The sequence below is a fragment of the Anarrhichthys ocellatus genome, unplaced genomic scaffold, assembly GCF_004355925.1.
Source record: "Anarrhichthys ocellatus isolate YVR2014 unplaced genomic scaffold, GSC_Weel_1.0 scaffold42, whole genome shotgun sequence".
NCBI classification, from domain to species: Eukaryota; Metazoa; Chordata; class Actinopteri; order Perciformes; family Anarhichadidae; genus Anarrhichthys; species Anarrhichthys ocellatus.
The window spans coordinates 732,834-750,801 of record NW_022280072.1 but is presented as its reverse complement, the minus strand read 5'-3'; the positions used below and the strand labels follow the sequence as shown (position 1 = coordinate 750,801).

Sequence of the window (17,968 nt, the reverse complement as noted above, 5' to 3'; positions counted from 1 at the left end):
CCTCTCTCCTCTCCTCTCTCCTCTCCTCTCCTCTCTCCTCTCCTCTCCTCTCCTCTCCCCCTCGTTGCTCTCACCTGTTCCCTTCTTGCAGACGTAGGGCAGATTGTAGTTGCAGGGCACGTCATTCCACTTGCCATTCTCGTGAGCGATCATAACCACGCAGTCTTCTCCTCCGGCAAAGAAGTTGTCTGGCTGGTTTTCACGCCAGTTCTCATATTGCTGCACACACACACATGCACAAAAAAAGAACACACTCATCTGAGTCACACACTCAGATGAACAACTGTGTCTTTTAAAACATAATTTTCTTGACGTCAGAGACTTGTTGCTGATCAAACGTCTACTTTTTACCAATGATCAATTCTGTGCAGAACATTTTCTCCCTTAATTTCATGTTCTCTATTTAACGTGATGTTTTTGTATATTATGATGGGAAATTAGGAAACAACTACAGATACAAGACAACATATGTTGTTATTATCTGTAGATAACGCTGTATCACAATGAAGCACTGCTGTGACACTGATTGTATTCAGTTTGTCTGGAGCCTAAACAGACACAGCTTGTTCCTCACCAGGTCCATCTTGTCGGTCCATTGAAAGTCGTCCTCCACCGTACGGTCGTTTAACCCGATCCAGGTGTTGTCATGGCTTAGACCTGAGTAGGAGGTAAGAGGAAGTGAATACAGAGAAATTAAAAAGGCACACAGTACAGTACACAACACACGAAAGGTAGTCCAAGAAATAGCACCTGACAATATAATACAAACACAGAAGAAATGGGAGTTGAGCATTTTTCATTTAATAGACCAACTTTTCCACTTCAGCCAAGTTGAAAACGTTCATCACTTTTAAAAAATGGGTTATTTGCGGCATTTCGTCTTCGGGTTTTTATGTGCAAATTGACAATGTGCATCAAACTGGTGGAAGTAAACACACGAACTGTTTTGGATTGCAATAGATTTCCTGATACTGAGTCCAACCATTGAACAGTATAAACTGTCCACTGTAACACAAAAGACACCATGGAAAATAGAGGTTTAATTCCCTCCATGCATTAGAAATGTGTAACACACACATTGAATAAAATCATCCACAAAGCAGAACAGGTGATGTCACAGAGATTAGGGTTAAAATAAGTTCTCGTGTGGGTCGATCTCCAGAAACGCTTCTACACTCCTCAGGATGCAATGAATCGATTTTTTGGCAATACGACAAAAACAACCACAGAAAATGTCGGCATTGCACGTTTCTACAAACCACGGATATGTTGAATGTCCACGTTTCTGAACCAAAAAACAAGTTTTATGTCGACCTCGTATCCTGCTTGCAGAGAAACACAATGCCTCGATCCTAACAACTACACTCTAAAAATAACAAGCGCTCATTGATGTTTCATATTGTGCCGTGGGTTATTCTATGTGCAACAGGCTTCATGTGTGTTGCACCTGTCCCTGAACTGTGACCAGCAGCAGCTGAGAGATCTCCCCTCTCTGTGTGCAGATATACTGTTACCGTCTGTGATGCACTGCTGATGACAGTTCTGTTTGTGTGAAAGGAAATATCACTGATGGAGTTTTGGGTTAATCTCATCTGTGTGTTTTTGAGGGGGGGGGCGCCTGTGTGCACGGTCGTACGGGGGCGCGTGCTCGTGCGAAATGGAATTTCAATCATGGTGTATCTGCTTAACATCATTACCGGGCCCATTAATCTCCCTAATGTCCCTGATCCCCTTATTGCAGGGGTGGAGACGTCCATTTTCGAGGCAATTAAACACACTTTTTTGGTAACTGTGCGCGCGTGGAAGAAAGATGAGTGCTCGACGGACGGGCGCCGTCCTGGCATCTGTCCGAGACAGAAGGTGGATCCAATATTACAGAGGGATTGCTGTTGGTAATCTGGCTGCGGAGCAAGAATGAAACGCCAAAGAAGGACTGTGTGGATAGTTGCAACAAAACGAAAAGAGTCAAACAGCATTTGAGCATAATAATTCAGGACAACATGATTTAAAATACCAGGTGGGTGGACTTTGCTACACATGACAACCATTGAATCAATGAGTCTTAAAAACGCTTTTTCTTTAAATACAAGCATCGAATGGGACAATTTGTTATCAATCTATTTAAATAAAATCAAGTGCCACTTCTGTCTTCCTATTGGTCGTATTCAACCCAGTTCAACATCACTGACACTTGCATTTCCTTCACTGGACATTTTTTCACCAGTTTAGAGACAAATCACATCCTTCGAAAGAATAAGATAGTATAGTAAATGTTCTGTCACAGACACTTACATCAGAGCCCGCAGCAACTTTTCCTTGCCACGAAAGGTGATGCACATTTATGTGGCTGAACCGACTTGGCTCCTGAGGGTGTTCTTCAGCGGGGAGCTCAATGAAAACCCTTCAGGGGCCGTTCAGAGCAGATCCAGACAGACATTTATCACTGAGTTATGGAATACACACAAGGCAAGAGCTGCCATTGCCAAGTATGGTAATAATAAAGTAGAAGGGAAGATATAAATCAATAGTAAAAGCAGTGTGTCGCTGGCAGACAGGAGGGGGAGAGATTATGAAGGCCATGTAATTGCCATTATTTAAATTGACTGGTGACTTGTTTGAATGTGATTGGTGGCCGTGAGATATAATTCTTGAGTTATAGAGCTGTGAAGTAGGGAGAGACGCTGGTTCCATGAGCTTTAAATATCAGTTTGAAAGTTTTTGCTTTTACGTCTGTAGGTTCATGATCTGGTGATCCTGTTCAGGTTCTTTGTTTCTGAGTAATCGTGTTCCTGTTTTTCAACATTTGAATATTGAATTTGAATTCTCATGAGTCTCAGCTGCTGTAGCTATTGAGATAAAGTGAGTCACCTCTAGAGTCAAAACTGCAGCAAATTCAATCTCCACAGGATGAACCCAAACCCCAATCCCAGACTTTTCATCCATCATCAGGTCAAAATGAAATGTGTCCAATATTTACATGAACAACAACAATTTCAGTCCTGATACCGATACCTGGGAAGTGCTCCAACTAGCAGTTACCTCACATTACAGACAACGAGTGGAACTTATCTGCCTAATTTATAACTTCCCACCAACACACATTTACGCAGGCTACACTGTCTGTCCTCGTGTCCTCGTCTCCTCCCCGTCCTCCACCCACCTCTGATGAAGTTCTGCTCGGCCAGGCTGTGGATGCTGGCCAGGTGGCCGCTGTGCTCCCTGCAGTCCTTCTCGGCGTCCTCCCAGGTGTGTCTCCGGCTGAAGTACCTGTAGCAGTGGCCGTGGAACTTCCTCCACATGTGCTCGCAGCCCTCAGTGTCTGCAGGTGTGCGGGGGGGGGGGGGGGGTAGAAGGGGGATATAATTGAAAAAGACAGTGATTAGTCAATCGGAAATCCATGGGAAGAGAAATGTGGGTTTTTTAAAATTGCTAAACCCCCACAGCCGACAGATGCAGAAGAATCATAGCGCTGCACAGGAAAAGAGTAGGAGGATTAAGGACCATTATTTATGTATTTTCTTTTTTGTATCGGATCACAGCAATGTGTTGCAGCACACAAGATCTAAATACTACTCCCCCCCCCCTCTCCCTCCTTTCTTTCCTCTGCCCTATCTTTCTTTTCGTGCCCTCTGTGACTCTCCTCTCCTTCTCCATCCCTCCATCTCTGCCTCCGTGGCTTTTTCTCTTTGATTTTATTTGGACTTTTAATCCACAGCAGAGGCAAGCCGGCGGTGAGACAGCTTAGACCAGTGAAAGGGCGTTTTAATCTATTCAAATGACAACAATCCTTAGAAATTGCTTCCAGTGCACAGCGCTCGCTCGGTAATTAAGCCCTGTCACAGTGCTGTCAGCACACCGACTCTCCCTCCCCCCCTCCCCCCCCTCTCCCTTCATCTCTCTCATCTATCGTCCCTCAACTGTCTGGGGGTTAGCTGTGTGACTCGGAGCTGTACATTTCAAATGTGATGTGTGTGTGTGGCTTTTGCGTCCATGCTGGGTTTGTTCACAGATGTGGGTTTGCAAATGTGTAGCTAAATATGTGGAAATGTATGTAGGGTTGATGTGGATCTGTCAGCAAAGCCACCTCCGGTTCCCTCCTCATCCTCACCCCCTCCCTCCCTGCGGTGTGGGGATCAGGGAGAAGGCCTCAGCTTTTCCTCCAACAAATGTGAAGCGACACCAGCAAATTGCGAGGTGCAAATTGGGCCGTATGGGGCCCTGCTTAGTATGCAGAGAGATGCAGTTTTGGCCACGAAAAGAAGAGGGGACAGAGGAGAGGAGTCCATTATGAAAGCCCTTCTATACTGTAATATGAAATAAGGGCCTCGAAACCTTCTCACTGCATTGAGGAGTGCTTTTCATAGCGTCCGTTCGCTGTTTGGTTCTGGGCTATTTGAGGTACAATGACGCGAAGTGCAACGACACCATTTCACAACATACAGTGCGCTGGAATCTCAGCGAGACTGCCTCAAAGGGAGGTTTTTGCAAAACTCACTCTGCTTTGAATCAATATATTTGCGTATTTAACACATATTTCCATATCTTCTTTCTCGCACCTCAACGCGTCAGCTCGCTCAGAAGCTGCACGCAAACGCCTCCAGTGAGTGTGAAAGTGACAAAACGCACTGACTGAGAGCGATGATGAGAAAACCCCCAGTGTGTCTAACCTGCAACAGCAGGTTGAAGTATACTTGTACTGTGTATTTGTGCTCAGCAGGTTTTCTTCGTCATGTCTCATGTACAGTCTCGGGTCTCATGCAGCGACATTAAGCTGACAGGTCCACAACCAGACACAGATGAATGTGTAACTTTTTACAGTGGAAACCTTTTATAATGATCGTGTCTGTCCAGATTATTAGAACCATTTTTATTTCCCCTTTCCATATTTATAATGCAGATTACCATCTAGTCTACACCCGTATGTTCATTAGATATAGATATAAAGTAATATAAAGATAAAGTAATCGTCAGTGCATCAGTTTTCTGTCTCCGTCTGTAGCAGCCATGACTGTTGAGGCAACAAAAGTATTTGGGTCTTCTGGGTGAAACTGTATACAGAAACAAGGTCAATGTACTTTCACACTCGTACTAATGTAATTTAAATTTCAAGCAAATATTTGTTTGACTGGACTCGCCTCGAAAACTCTTTTTTTGTGTAAAATATGACTGCTTTCTACTTTTACTATGTATTTTTCTATAAATACTTCAGTGATTCATGATTCAAATTTCACTCAAACTCTTATGTATTGTATTTAATATGTAGATATAAAGCTGACTTTATTTTTTCATCTTTTGGGCGAGACATTTATCACTATTTTCTTTTTTAATGTATTTCTCTACATAGTAGTTTCCAAGATAAGATTTTTCCCCCAGATGATTTGTGTGATTTATGATCTGACTACATTCTGATGTTGATGTCATGTTTAATACATGCTTAGTGTTTAATATTGATCTTCTTGTTTGTAGTTCGTTCATAGAGAATCTCCACCCCCCATGAGGGAGCATCAGACTTACATCGCTCATCTTTTTCGGCCCAACTTGAGAGTAGATTGATTCAAACACGCTGATCACAATCACCCGAGTGATGAATGTGTTTCTTTCTATTTCCCGCTCGTTCTGCTTTGTGAAGGCGAGTTGGTGCCTGACGAAGATCTCTTCGTACACAATTTTTTGAGTTGCACAACTCAAATAGCTGTGAGCTTTTAATACAGCGTGTGGATGTTCTGTTGGATTCTTGACTGGGCTTGATGACTAACGGCTTACTCACAACAATTGCGAAAGAGGCTCAAGACGTGGATCAACTGATATTCATAAATACTTCTTTACATATGAAATACGGTTTATCACGCCAACGCAGACATGCTGAGAACATAAACCCACGTCAGTCACAGAGGAATATGACAAAACAAACATTTAAATACGTGCCTGTCGTTCATCTGACTAAACCCAATTTCCTGAGTACTTATGAACATTATTAGACCAGACTCCATCGTACACACAAACCAATCACCCCCTCAAGTGTTTGGCTTGTGTAGTGCTATTAAAGTGCTACTTTTGGGTCTCTAAAATAACAACACTTGATGATTTGCCCTGTATTTCAATCAAAAATACAGCAAGAGAAACACGAGCGCTCATGCTCTCTGCACCAGTTATTTGTACAACATAAAAAGTTTAGCCCGAGTTCCTCTTGAGCCACTACTTTACTACTGTTCATACCTGATCGTGTCTTCTGACGCTTATTGCAAATGTGGAGGATTGCTTCATTACATCTGTTATTACAGGTAACACTTCAAAATATATAGTATCAGGCTGATGTCACTATGCACTTAAAGCCATCCATAAACCAAGCAGTCTAAGTGCTTCCCTTTTTGATTTCTGCTTTATTATAAGGGTAGACTTTTTTCCAAACCAATTAATTTAGCATAAAGCATTATGTAGAATTTGCATCTAACAACCCCAGTGAGGTAATGTGCACTAATGCACTGGTTATCAGTGCTGGTTTCCAAATGTTTATTTCAATATGCAGAAAGTTTCAGGATCCCCGAGGCCCTGATTAAGAATTCATTAATTCTTTTTTTGTTTCTTGTGTTGTAAATTTGTCACAGCTTCAGAGGCGAGCAGCTGCATTAGAGTCGTACTTCTGAACAGAGAGACTTTAATCAGCATTAGGTAGAATGATGTTACTTCTGTTATCTCTCATTTTATGGTCCCAAAAAAATCTGTTTCCCTGCTGCCCGCTAATGTGCTCCCTCCGTCACCAGACCTGGAAGCTATACCTGCTCAATATGTTTGCCCGCATGGCAGCGGGTACATTGTGTTAGCATCGGGAGCGGGTCCAGTTTGGCTCATGGAGGTGGACGATGGGTTATTATCTACAGGAACAGGGACAGGAGAGTCAGGCTGGGTGTCACAGAGACACAAATATATCTATAAATGAAACACGCACACCTCCACTGAACCGACTGCAGTGAGGCTGTACTGTATGTGTGTAACGCTATGCTGACCACATTTAAACCAGAGACTACAAACTACACACACAAACGCAGACTTGGGATTTACATGAAATAATTCCAAGGAAGACAAAAAAACAACTAATTGCAGACCAACTAAGTGCATCAAACACACTAAGTTACAGAGTGGGAGGACAGAAGAGAGAGAGAGAGAGAGAGAGAGAGAGAGAGAGAGAGAGAGAGAGAGAGAATAAGAAAGTAACAGAGTCACAGAAACAGAAAGAAAAGATAAAAAGTAAACAGTGTGTTTTCTCCCCCTTCAGATCTTCAACCTATCCTCTGCTGATTTCTTCTCCCACTCGCTGACAGTGACGCTCAAAGCCCGACATCACATCAACCTCTTCAAATATTTAGACATTACTCAACTCGGCTTCTCTTTTTTCTCGCCCGTTTTCTCTCCGTCAGGCACGGGGAGAGAGGCAGGGGGTATGTTTCAGCGATTAATATTCCCACAGACTTCAGTGAGCGCCTTTTATTTCCTAACTGCCGCTCACTGAAGTCTGTGGGAATATTAATCGCTGAAACATACCCCCTGCCTCTCTCCCCGTGCCTGACGGAGAGAAAACGGGCGAGGGGGGGGGGGGAGTCAGATGAGAGGGAATCAAAAGGTGAGAATGTGAGGAGAATGTGAGAGCGGCTGTGGAATTATTAATGGTTGTTACGAGTGCAGTATTGATGAATGGAACATCTTAATAGTGTGATTCTCACAATTAGGAGTAATGGATGTTACAGTGAAACATCTCTGGAGCGCAGCATGAATGACTGATGTCAGTCTGAAGGCTCATTCTGCGTAATTAGCCCACAGACGTGTCCTCGCACACTGATGGAGGAGGCCAAGGTAAAAGGGAGGGCAGCGGGGAGGCCTGTACAGTAAACGGGCAAAAAGACAGTTCAATCAAAGCGTAAACAGTGTGTATCGGTGGAGACGGCACACACAAGCAACATATCTGTGTATTTACTGCAGCAGTATTATTCTAAAAGGAACGGGCCGGTATTATAATGCACACCAACCCAGTCGCCATAAAAAAACAATGTTTGCATTGTACATTTCTGCAAACCTGGGGAACGATGAACGTCGACGTTTCTGAACCAAAAATGAGTTTTGTGTCATCCTGCAGAAACGCACAATGTCACATGAGACGGTTAGGATTAGGCAACAAAACTACTTGTTTATGGTACAAAACAATATCATGGTTTGTGTTCAAATAATAACTAAAGCGTAACTACATCACAACCAACTCTCGAGCGAAATGTAACTTTAAAATAACGTTACGTAATAAGCGTACGGTCGATGTTCACTTTTGGTTTCATAAGGGACCCGAACAGCGGCCTATTAGCCCCGCCCCTAAAGCATATATTGCTTTGTCGTCTAACTGGCTCTATATGGGACCATTATTTACGAAATGAACTTGAAGAAGACTTGAAGCTAGCGATAACCACAAACTCATGTTGACAATGATCACTGAGGTAATGAATAGAGCTTAAAGCAGAAGTTCAGCCTCTCTTTACTCTCCTTTTCATTCATAATCTCTCTCTCTCTCCCGTGATTACTCGATCAGCTGATTAACCAACCAGATTCTGCACAGTTTCCTTTAGCCGATCACACCGTTGCCCTTCAAACTTTACAAACGTTCTCCTCTCTGCTGCCGCCAGCTGTCATTTCAGCTCAAATGGTAAAACTTCCTGTGGTGGATTCAGCTGTGTGCTGACGGTAAATGAAAGACAAAAGGAAGTGCAAAAGTACGAGCCAGGCTTCGTAACTTGGCCATCACAGCCTGAGAATATCAGAGGGAGGAAGTTAGAGCGGCGTGTTAAACCTCGAGCCCAGCTCACTGTAGTGTTTTACACCGCTCCATCACAAACCTTCATTAGTGCACAGCAGAGGAATACAGACTCTCCTCTCTCCCTCCATCTCTCTCTCTTCATCTATTGAAACACCTGCTCTGATGCTTCCTCTCTTTTCTCTTCTACGTTCTTTCTTTTCTGCCTGAACTTCCCTCCACACAGGAGAAGAGAATGACAGTTGCTTGAGGAACATTGTCTAATTAATCACCTAGAATGAGAATAAATTAGCCCCCGATCCCTCCAGCTTTCCTGTTGGGAGAGAGAACGGCGTCGAACGCAATGATATGGAGTGAGAGTGACGCCTTGCTGTTATTCTACTTGAATAGCCTCAGCCAGGATTAGGCAGAACTTGTGTGTACCTGCCTGTGTTTTGTGTCTCACTGTGAGCGAGGTAAACCAAGAAGCTCCAGGTCTCTCTTCTCAGTGTTGGCACGTGTCCCTCTGGACTTGTTATTAGAATGCATGAATATTCATTAGCATTAGTAGCCTCTACAGACCCGGAGGATACACACAAATTAATTTTGAGCTGCTGAGTCGTCAGGGACGGGACAGAAAGGCATCGCGGCAAAGTTGGCAAACTCAGACGCCTTCCTTCTCGGTCTCTCTGCCAACTCTGAAAAGCTGATGCTGAGTCAGAAACCCCACCCACTCGAAGAACAATGATATATATATATAAATAAATAAAAGGAAATAACAAACAAAGAACATCAAACAGCAGCCAGTAGATCACAAGTTCAGGCAAAGTGCTCGGTGTACTGAGGCTTAACAAGAGAGTGCAGAGAGGAGATAAGCTTGGAGTGACGTATCTAATTGACCAATGAGAGTTCATGAATGGACACCTCTGGCCCAGAAGCAACGGCACGATAAGGGCGAAGTGACTGACACTGATGACGGAAGAAAACCTGGTCCGAGCCTCTAGAATCAGTAGAGACTTGTAGCTGTACTTGAAACAAGAGTTCAACAAAAGGACGGCTTTAATGTGGTAAGATCATTCACACGTTTACTTTTCTTTAGCACTCTTAAACTAGTGGCCCTTCTGTAGTCACTTAGTGTCCTATGCTTTCTTATATATATATCTATGTTATAATGCTCTCGCTAAGCACTTTGTGACTTATGTCTGTGATAAGCGCCAAATAAATCAATTTTACTTACATACTACTACAGTACAAATTCATTACAAAATGCAAAAAACGTGATTATGAAATCCTTACCTCTTTTTGTTCTGACTTTGTTCAGATTTAAATCAGTGCACTTCCCCTTTAAGGTCAGTAAACATTCATCATTAAGGCAAATAAACTCTGGTTATAGGGTTAGGCACGTAAAACACTGGTACAGTTGGTTAAATGTTGTGGTGACAGTAATTGCAGCATTTGCAGGTCTGTAAGTGGATGTCAACTCCGTTTTCCTGCAAAGTCAGATATACGCTACATAAATATACACAACGTTATGCATGAGCAATGAACATTGGCACTGGACGTAAACGGTGAATTGTCCAATGTGGAAGCAGTTCCTAGGGATGTGCTGTTTATGCCTTCAATTTATCGAATGTGCAAATCACTGCAAACATTGCCCCGAAGTAAAATACCTTTGAAATATAAAATGTAAGAGCGTTCACACCGGAGAGAGAAGGTAGAAGGTGAGGTCGGATGAGAGGTTGAGAGTGAATGACAGAGAGACTGCATCTGGAGCTTTGGGTAGCAATTCCCACCGCTGTTAGTGAGCTCAGTCTGCTCTCCTGCTCATTAGTCTCAGTGTGTAGGCCACACACTGTCTGCTGCCTGCCTCCAATCTGCAGCACTGGTGTTGCTGTCGGCGTCAACGTACTCAAAAGTCCTCCTATCTGTCTGCCCCAGATTCACCCGCCGTCCTCTTTGGAGGGGAAGTTGTGCTCCACTTTTCTTCAGGGATCCTGTAACGCTGTCTAGTTGTTTGTTTTACTGTCAAATGACTGCTGTGTGTCTGCGCATAAATGTGTATCGTGTGTGCGTTTGTATAAACTGACCTGCGGCCTCATTACAGAGAAATATCCGGCCTGTCCCGTCTTCACTTAAGTTTCAAAGATAGGAAAAATCATATCATCCTAGAAGTGATTCCTAAAGTCGTGTCTGTGTCCTATCCCGTGTCAGACCTCTCTTATCTTTGGTCGGCTACTCGAGATGTATATATATGCATAATATCAACGGCTCTCACTTCTTAAAGGCTAGCTAACGTGCTATCATGGAGAAGAGAAGACAGGCGTTCAATGTGAGCGACGACGAGTCAGCGGTGTTAATCCTGTCGGTGGAGTAATGGAAATCCCACTTTTAATCATTTATTATTTATTCATGATATTATCAATCGTTATATGCCAGTGTTCATGTTCCCCATCATCATTGTGCACAGTGCTGCTGCAATTTTTGGCAGTTATTTTGAATTTAGGACAGGGTTGATGCCATCCTAGTTTAGGAGTCCTATTTTGGGATATCCTTGAGCTAGGAGGGTTCTGTAATAGCTAGATTCCTATCCTAAGATAAGATAGGATTTTCTCCTAAATGCAGTTCAGAAACGTGTTTCTGTCGTACCAAAAAATCCTAAATGTCACCTTGAACTCTGTCAGTAAACTTTGTATGCTGCTCAACCATTAGTTCCCAGTCACAGTTGCCAGTAACAGCTGTGCAGCCGACTGGGGGATGTAGGAACTTTTCTCCCAAAAAGTCGAATAAAAATGAATAAATATGGATGATTTGACATATGGCAGCAGGGCAACGAGAGGAGGCGGTGGAGGAGACGACGGATGGAAGTGCTGATGTTGCCCGTGAGAAACACATTCCTCACATAGAACCAAGCAGCAGCCAGACACCGTGGGATTAATTAGCTACACAATCCTTTTAACGCAAGCTTTCTGTTTCCAATTTGTAGATTGTTAGTTAGGAAACGGAGGAAAAGAGAGAGGATTACTGCTTTATTTAGCATGTTGTTTTGTAGCCACGAGTTACTGACAACACTGTAGTTTACTGCTTGGAGTCAGAAATGTTCGGCTGCCGTCTGAGGATAGGATAAACAGAGAGGAGGAAAATATTTCGATAATTGGAAGGGCACATGGGTCGGTAGAGCTCTGTGTGTTTGTGTGGGCAAATAATGTATCAGCAGTAGTATCAGTTAGTGTGCCACCAAAGCAGAAAAGAAACGCAGCAAATGGGAAACGTGAGTGTTACTGTGTGTTACTGTAGAGTTTTAGACCGTGAGCAGTGAAGGATGTTTGGGAAAGTGCCAACATTTTGGCGGCACCTCGCATCTTACAAGGGTCAGTGTGTGGCATTAACAGAAATGAAATATAGTATTCATAAACAGTTAAAGGGTATATGTCTAGGGGCTTTTATTGTGAAAGGTAAGAACAGAGGGAGTGGATCGAGGCTTTTGTCCAGGTTGAAAGGAGCAATAAAGTTTGCCATCTTGGCTCGATCCTCCCTGTTGGTGTTCACTGTAGTGTACGTTATGAATCTGTCTGCGGTGCAGAAGATCAGAATATCGACCCTGTTCCACAAAACAATCGTTTTTTTTGCCTCTTCGAAGAAATATATTGACTCGTGAATTAATCGCACAAAAAAATGCCCCTGGTGCATGTGTAAAGGCCTTAAGGGTCGGGGTTAAGGCCTTTATTTGTGACTACAAAATGCATTATATCAATGAGGGTCCTCACAAGTACAAACACATGCAAATGTTTCGCTGCGTGAACGCCTGTACGCTGAAAGATCTCTAACTTCACAGCTCTAAGAAATGCTAAAGCATCACACAAACACACACACACTCACACACACACACAGTCACAGAGAACCAGCAGATGTGGTCTGTACAGACGCACTCATACAGCGACACACAAACACACTCGCACAGACTGACAAAAACCTCCTGTGGTGCACCGGAGATGAGAGGCACAGAAAGGACTGCAGGGAGTGACAGCAGAGAGGTATGAAGAGGAAAGAGGAGAAGGAAGCCAACATGAAACAGAGGTGTCTACAGTAGTGGAATAGCAAAGTAAACCCTCCTACACGTGTACATTATGTTGTCTTTTCTCTCTAAAGAGACCGAGGGAGTCTGAGCGAACGACGGATTAAAAGACAGACTGGAGGAAAGAAGCTGATGAGAAGGAACCAGCTAATGCTTCCTCCGTCACTTTTCCCTTCAGTCAGGCTCGGAGAGATTCGGTTTCTGCCTCTGCTGATTAGGCAGCGAGTCAAAGAAACAGCAGGTTAGACTCCAGAGCGAAACAGCTGACTGATGTCTCTGTTACTCTAATCGCAAATGTGCAACTTTTCAACAGACCTTACTGATACTGAACCGCTGGAAAAATAATTGCAAGAGTTGTTTTGCAAGACTACAGTGAGCTGAATATTAGAATAATATGAAAAATGCTGAAAGTAGAATGAATTTCTAAAACTCTCAAGCTTCTTTGTTACGGACAAAAATGTAAATATGAACGTCATCCTCTCTCTCGCTGGAGGACTTCTCACAGTTATTGATTCTAAGATGGGATCACCATGGCAACAGGCCAGCAGCAGACCGGATTTACCCAGAATTCAAGGCTGTGAGCTCACAGCACGTGAACCACAGGGGGGGTGAACCAACGACGCGCGGTGGACAGAGAGTCGGGCGTTCTGACTCGACCTGCAGCCACAGTGATGGTTATCTACTTGCTTTGTTGAGAGAGGCTTTCTTCTTCTTCTGCATGCTCTCTGCACGCTCTCGCTGGGCGCCATTTGACTCTCCTACTGCACGAAATGGACCGATAGCGCGCCGCCTCGAAGAATAAAGACATATTATTACAGCAAATAAGGTCGGAGGGGGAGACGAATGCCGGCAGACTAATTGTGTATATTTGTATGTGAATATATTCATTTTACCGCTGAATGCACTCTCAATGAGACAGGGCTTTAATTCATTTAGCAAAAGACTCAAAAGATATAGAATACTATCAAATTGTTTATTTGAATCAGTATGAAAATTACTTCACGTCTAATAACAAACCAATGACGAATCAATCTTTAAATCTAAAGTTAAAGACTCATTTTACGGCACGGTGAACATCACACGATAAAGAGGTGAAAACTGAGCAGAGAAAGGTGTGGGCACTTTTATTTTGTAGCCAGCAAGGAACGAAAACACAGCATACCCACCAGCACAGTGCAGGAAGAATAGAACATATTGTTTATCAGTTAAAGTGCCGTCTCAGTTAGACGCGTGAAGGTATCAGACAGGGAGCAGCGGACTTCACATGAATAGGAATACGAATACTTGAGGAACGGACACGGACTGTTTGACCGCTCTTGTTTATCGTGCCGGTAAAACTGAAGGATTCGTACTTATGGGTTGCTCGTGTTTTACGTACAATTAGCTGAACAACTGATTTGCGTGAGTAGACGTCATACTGGATAATAATATACTGAACTATTATTGTATGGTACCTATTTCTTTAGAGCCTGCAGAGGCAAATGGCCAAGAACAACCTTTGTGAATAAAATGAAACTGTGTTCTTGCTCAGATTTTCCCGGTCAGAACTTCTTCGTTCGGTGTCATTACTAATGCACGGCTCGACAGGTTTGTCGCGTTCCCTCAGCTGAGAATCTGCATCGCTCGAGTAGAATATTGCCAGAAAAACACCCTCTCCCTCCAACTAGAACTTCTGATAACTCTGGTACCAAGGGCCCGGTACGTGTTTTAAAGCTGCTCCTGACCAGGTTCAGCGTGCAGCGTAATGCACGATGGCAATCACGCCCGGTTAAGAGAAAGACTCTGCATGGTGTTAGGCTCAGCGTACCTAATCTCTCTTCATGGTACACCCCTCTGGACACGCACAAACATGCACATCACATGCACATCACATGCACATTCAAGAAGCACACAGCAAATGAGACGCAGAGAACCGGACCACTTTGGTGAGACAGGGACCAATTGCCTGACATTTAAATGGATGAAAGCCTCGGTGGAACGGATGAGTTCATTTCCAGCATTCATGTCGCGGTTCTGACCCCCCCCTCCCCAGTGAATATCAAACTGAGATCACAGCGAAATGGCAGAGCGACGCCTGGTGCGAAGTGTACTTTTCACAGCAGAATCCAACATTTCTGCAGAGTGCGGAGAAACGTAAGATGCATGAAGACGGAGACTTTAGAGTTTCACAATCAGACCCGCTGCTCCCTATTAGGCGTTAAGGCAGCGACGCAGCAGGAGAGGAGATGTACCCACAGCTCCAGTTCATGTCAAATGAGAGGCACATCCTGGAGATGTGTGTGTGTGTGTGTGTGTGTGGGAAGGAGGGGAGGGAAAACACACACTTTATAGGGCGCACATGCAACACCGAAGGCTGGTAGTATCAAAACCCGAGAGACAATCAAGCGGCCTTGATTTAAAGAAGCTGTACATTTAAGATTAAAACTGCCTGAAACACAACACTACGTACTAATTCATGTTCTTGTTATTTTCTTGTTTATGTATGTTCTGCACCACAGGAGGGGCATGAATATTTAAAAAGCAGCCATGACCGCAGGGAAATTATAAAAAGCAGATACCAAAGTTAAATTCAGTGAAAGATCAGAAAGTTAACGAGCATTTGGAATACTGTAAGATTAAACTCGAGCAATTTCCTATTTCACTGGTGGACTCTCCCTCTCTCCACTCAATCCCTCTTGTGGCCCCTCGTATTCATCTAATCAAGTGAAGTCTATTTTATTCATAGGGCCAAATATTACAAATGGCTGAAACTTATCTATGAAATCACCTCTTAAAAGCTTATCAATTAAGTCAAATTGATCGTTGAATGATACAAACACACCTGCAGATTAACATCACTTCAGTTCACTGTGAAGCTACCGCTGCAAAAGTGCAACATGTCATGTTATGGTCCAGCATTGCATTTGAAGAGACGATGCTTGCAATGTACAAATGCACCGTTAGCCCCTTTTCATTGTTTTCAAAGCCTGGCTTCTCATTTATTACTATCTAACTCTAAACACACGTTTGAAACCATTGCTTCTAGCCGAAGTTGAATCACTAACTTTAAACCTTTGCAGCCAAAAGAAGCCAGAAACGTCAACTTTAGCAACTGAACCAAACAAGCTAAGTGAAATCTCGGAAGAGGTAACTTGTTGCCGGAGGACAACGGTGGAAATGTGAGAGAGAGTTGGAGAGAGGAGCGCCGGTGTTGTCACGGATGAATATGTTGACAGACACTAATAATAATCTGAAGACGTCAGTGAAAACAAGCACTTTTAGTGGAGGTACAATGATGGTGTAGAAATGAAAGCGAAGGTTTAAAATGCAGTCCATTTAGCCGCTGCTGTCTGCAGCGATGGCACTCGATGTTGGACCAGTTTCAAACATTTTGTCCCAATTAGTCACTAAGACACGAGAACATGAGAAGATAGAGTCCAGCTTGAAAAAGACCAAAGTTTCCTCAGTAGCCGGTGTGTGTCGGTGGCTGCTGCTGCTTTGCCAAACTACTGCAGTTAGCGAACTAGCTCGGCACACACGGAGCAAAGTGAAAAGATGATTTGGAAGTTCTGTTAGAGCCAAATGTACTGAAGTTTCTGCAGCATTTAAAATGTCCGACTTCTCTCTCTATCGATTGCTCCGACCCCGGCAGAGCAGTCAAGAGCAGAGGGAGTCACTGGAAGCCAGACACAGAGAAAGAAACTGATATTCAAAGTAGCAACTCTGCTGAGAGTTGAGGTGAAAGGTCACTCTATATGTGTGTTCTCTATATATCAGCGTCATTTTGTAAGCTAAAAAAAAAAGAAATGTAATCATTTTGGTGAAAATTGGATTTTAAAAATACCCTTTTCAGCTCTATCTTGTATTTAAACCAGTCCATCAGACAATCTGGCTCATAATAAGCAGCTTGTGCACTTCCTCATTTCCCCAATGTCTGCTGCTAAATAACATTTTCTCATAATGTCACAAAACCGTGTTTACTTTCGGGACATTAAATCCGGGTGAAATTGTTTTGAATCAATCAACTCCTTTCAAAGATCTGCGTATTCTTCTGATGAAACACCCCATACGATCAACTCTAATGTATACAGCAGCTGTTTGTTCTCCTCACCGTTGTTTTGCACAAACATGTCGGCCATGTTTTCATGTAACATGCAGTTTGTGAAGAGCCTCCCTCGCGGCCCCCTTCTCACAGGGGAATTACCGTAATGAGAGAAGGGCCCAGCTGGACGCAGGTGTCCTGTATAAACCTGACACATTATTCCAAAGGGCTTCCCACCTCCTCTTCCTCCTCTTTGTCTACACTCATGTCCTCTTCCTCCCACTTCTCCATTTACACATCCTCGTTATCTCCATCTTCCTCAACCGCGTTGTTTACTCTCCATTTCTGTCTCTTCTAGCATCATCATCTTCCTCTACTGTGCTTTACCTCCTCCTACGCCCTTCCCCCCCTCTTTATCTTCATCTTCCACTGTCACGCCACCTCGCTTCTCCACCTTCTTTGTCTCATCCCTATCTGCCTTCACTGCCTTGTCTTCCTTCTTTGTCCGATTTTGCCACCTCCTCCTCCTACTCTCAATCATTTCCTCCATCTCCTCATCCTCTCCTTCCTCTATCTCCGCTCTCTGCTTTCACAAAACAAAACACGCCTTTTGTCGGGTGAAAAGCGGAGTTCTGGTCCACATCGTTACCTTTCTCACAGCTGGCTCCTCCGTAGCTGGGCAGACAAAGACACACAAAGGAGTTGATCTCGTCGATGCAGGTTCCTCCGTTCTGGCATGGATTAGACTGGCAGTCATCGATGTCTGAAGGGGGAGAAAAGGGGGAGAGAGAAAGACAGGGGGCGAGTCAGGTTAGATGCAAACACACACACCAAATGGCTACTTTTTTAAACTACCTGCCATAGCTTTTTACTGAACATACCCCTGGCGAGATCAAACTTGTTGGAGAGATTAGAGGAGTTTCTGAGAAAGTTATAATTAAAGCGAAATTGATTGAACTTCATCAGTGAGCGGTTTGGGATGCACTGAAGCACATGGTGCTAATTTCAATGTGTTTGCAGGACGTGCTGCAGTTCTGCAGGAGAGTACAGAGTGGTGTGGAAGGTAGAGAGAGAGAGAGAGAGAGAGAGAGAGAGAGAGAGAGAG

The 17,968-nt window shown here is 43.6% G+C and overlaps 1 protein-coding gene across 2 annotated transcripts in view; it reads right to left on the bottom strand.

Moving 5' to 3' along the window:
• The window catches only part of ncanb (neurocan b), a 135,296-nt gene that overhangs the window by 15,662 nt on the left and 101,666 nt on the right, over positions 1–17,968 (bottom strand). For both annotated transcript variants that reach the window (XM_031868428.1, XM_031868427.1), the window contains exons 11-14: positions 17,513–17,626; positions 3,161–3,319; positions 575–657; positions 75–219 (exon numbers count right to left, since the gene is read on the bottom strand). In XM_031868428.1, coding sequence (XP_031724288.1) covers positions 75–219; positions 575–657; positions 3,161–3,319; positions 17,513–17,626 — 501 coding nt within the window. The remainder of the gene's footprint in view (positions 1–74; positions 220–574; positions 658–3,160; positions 3,320–17,512; positions 17,627–17,968) is intronic.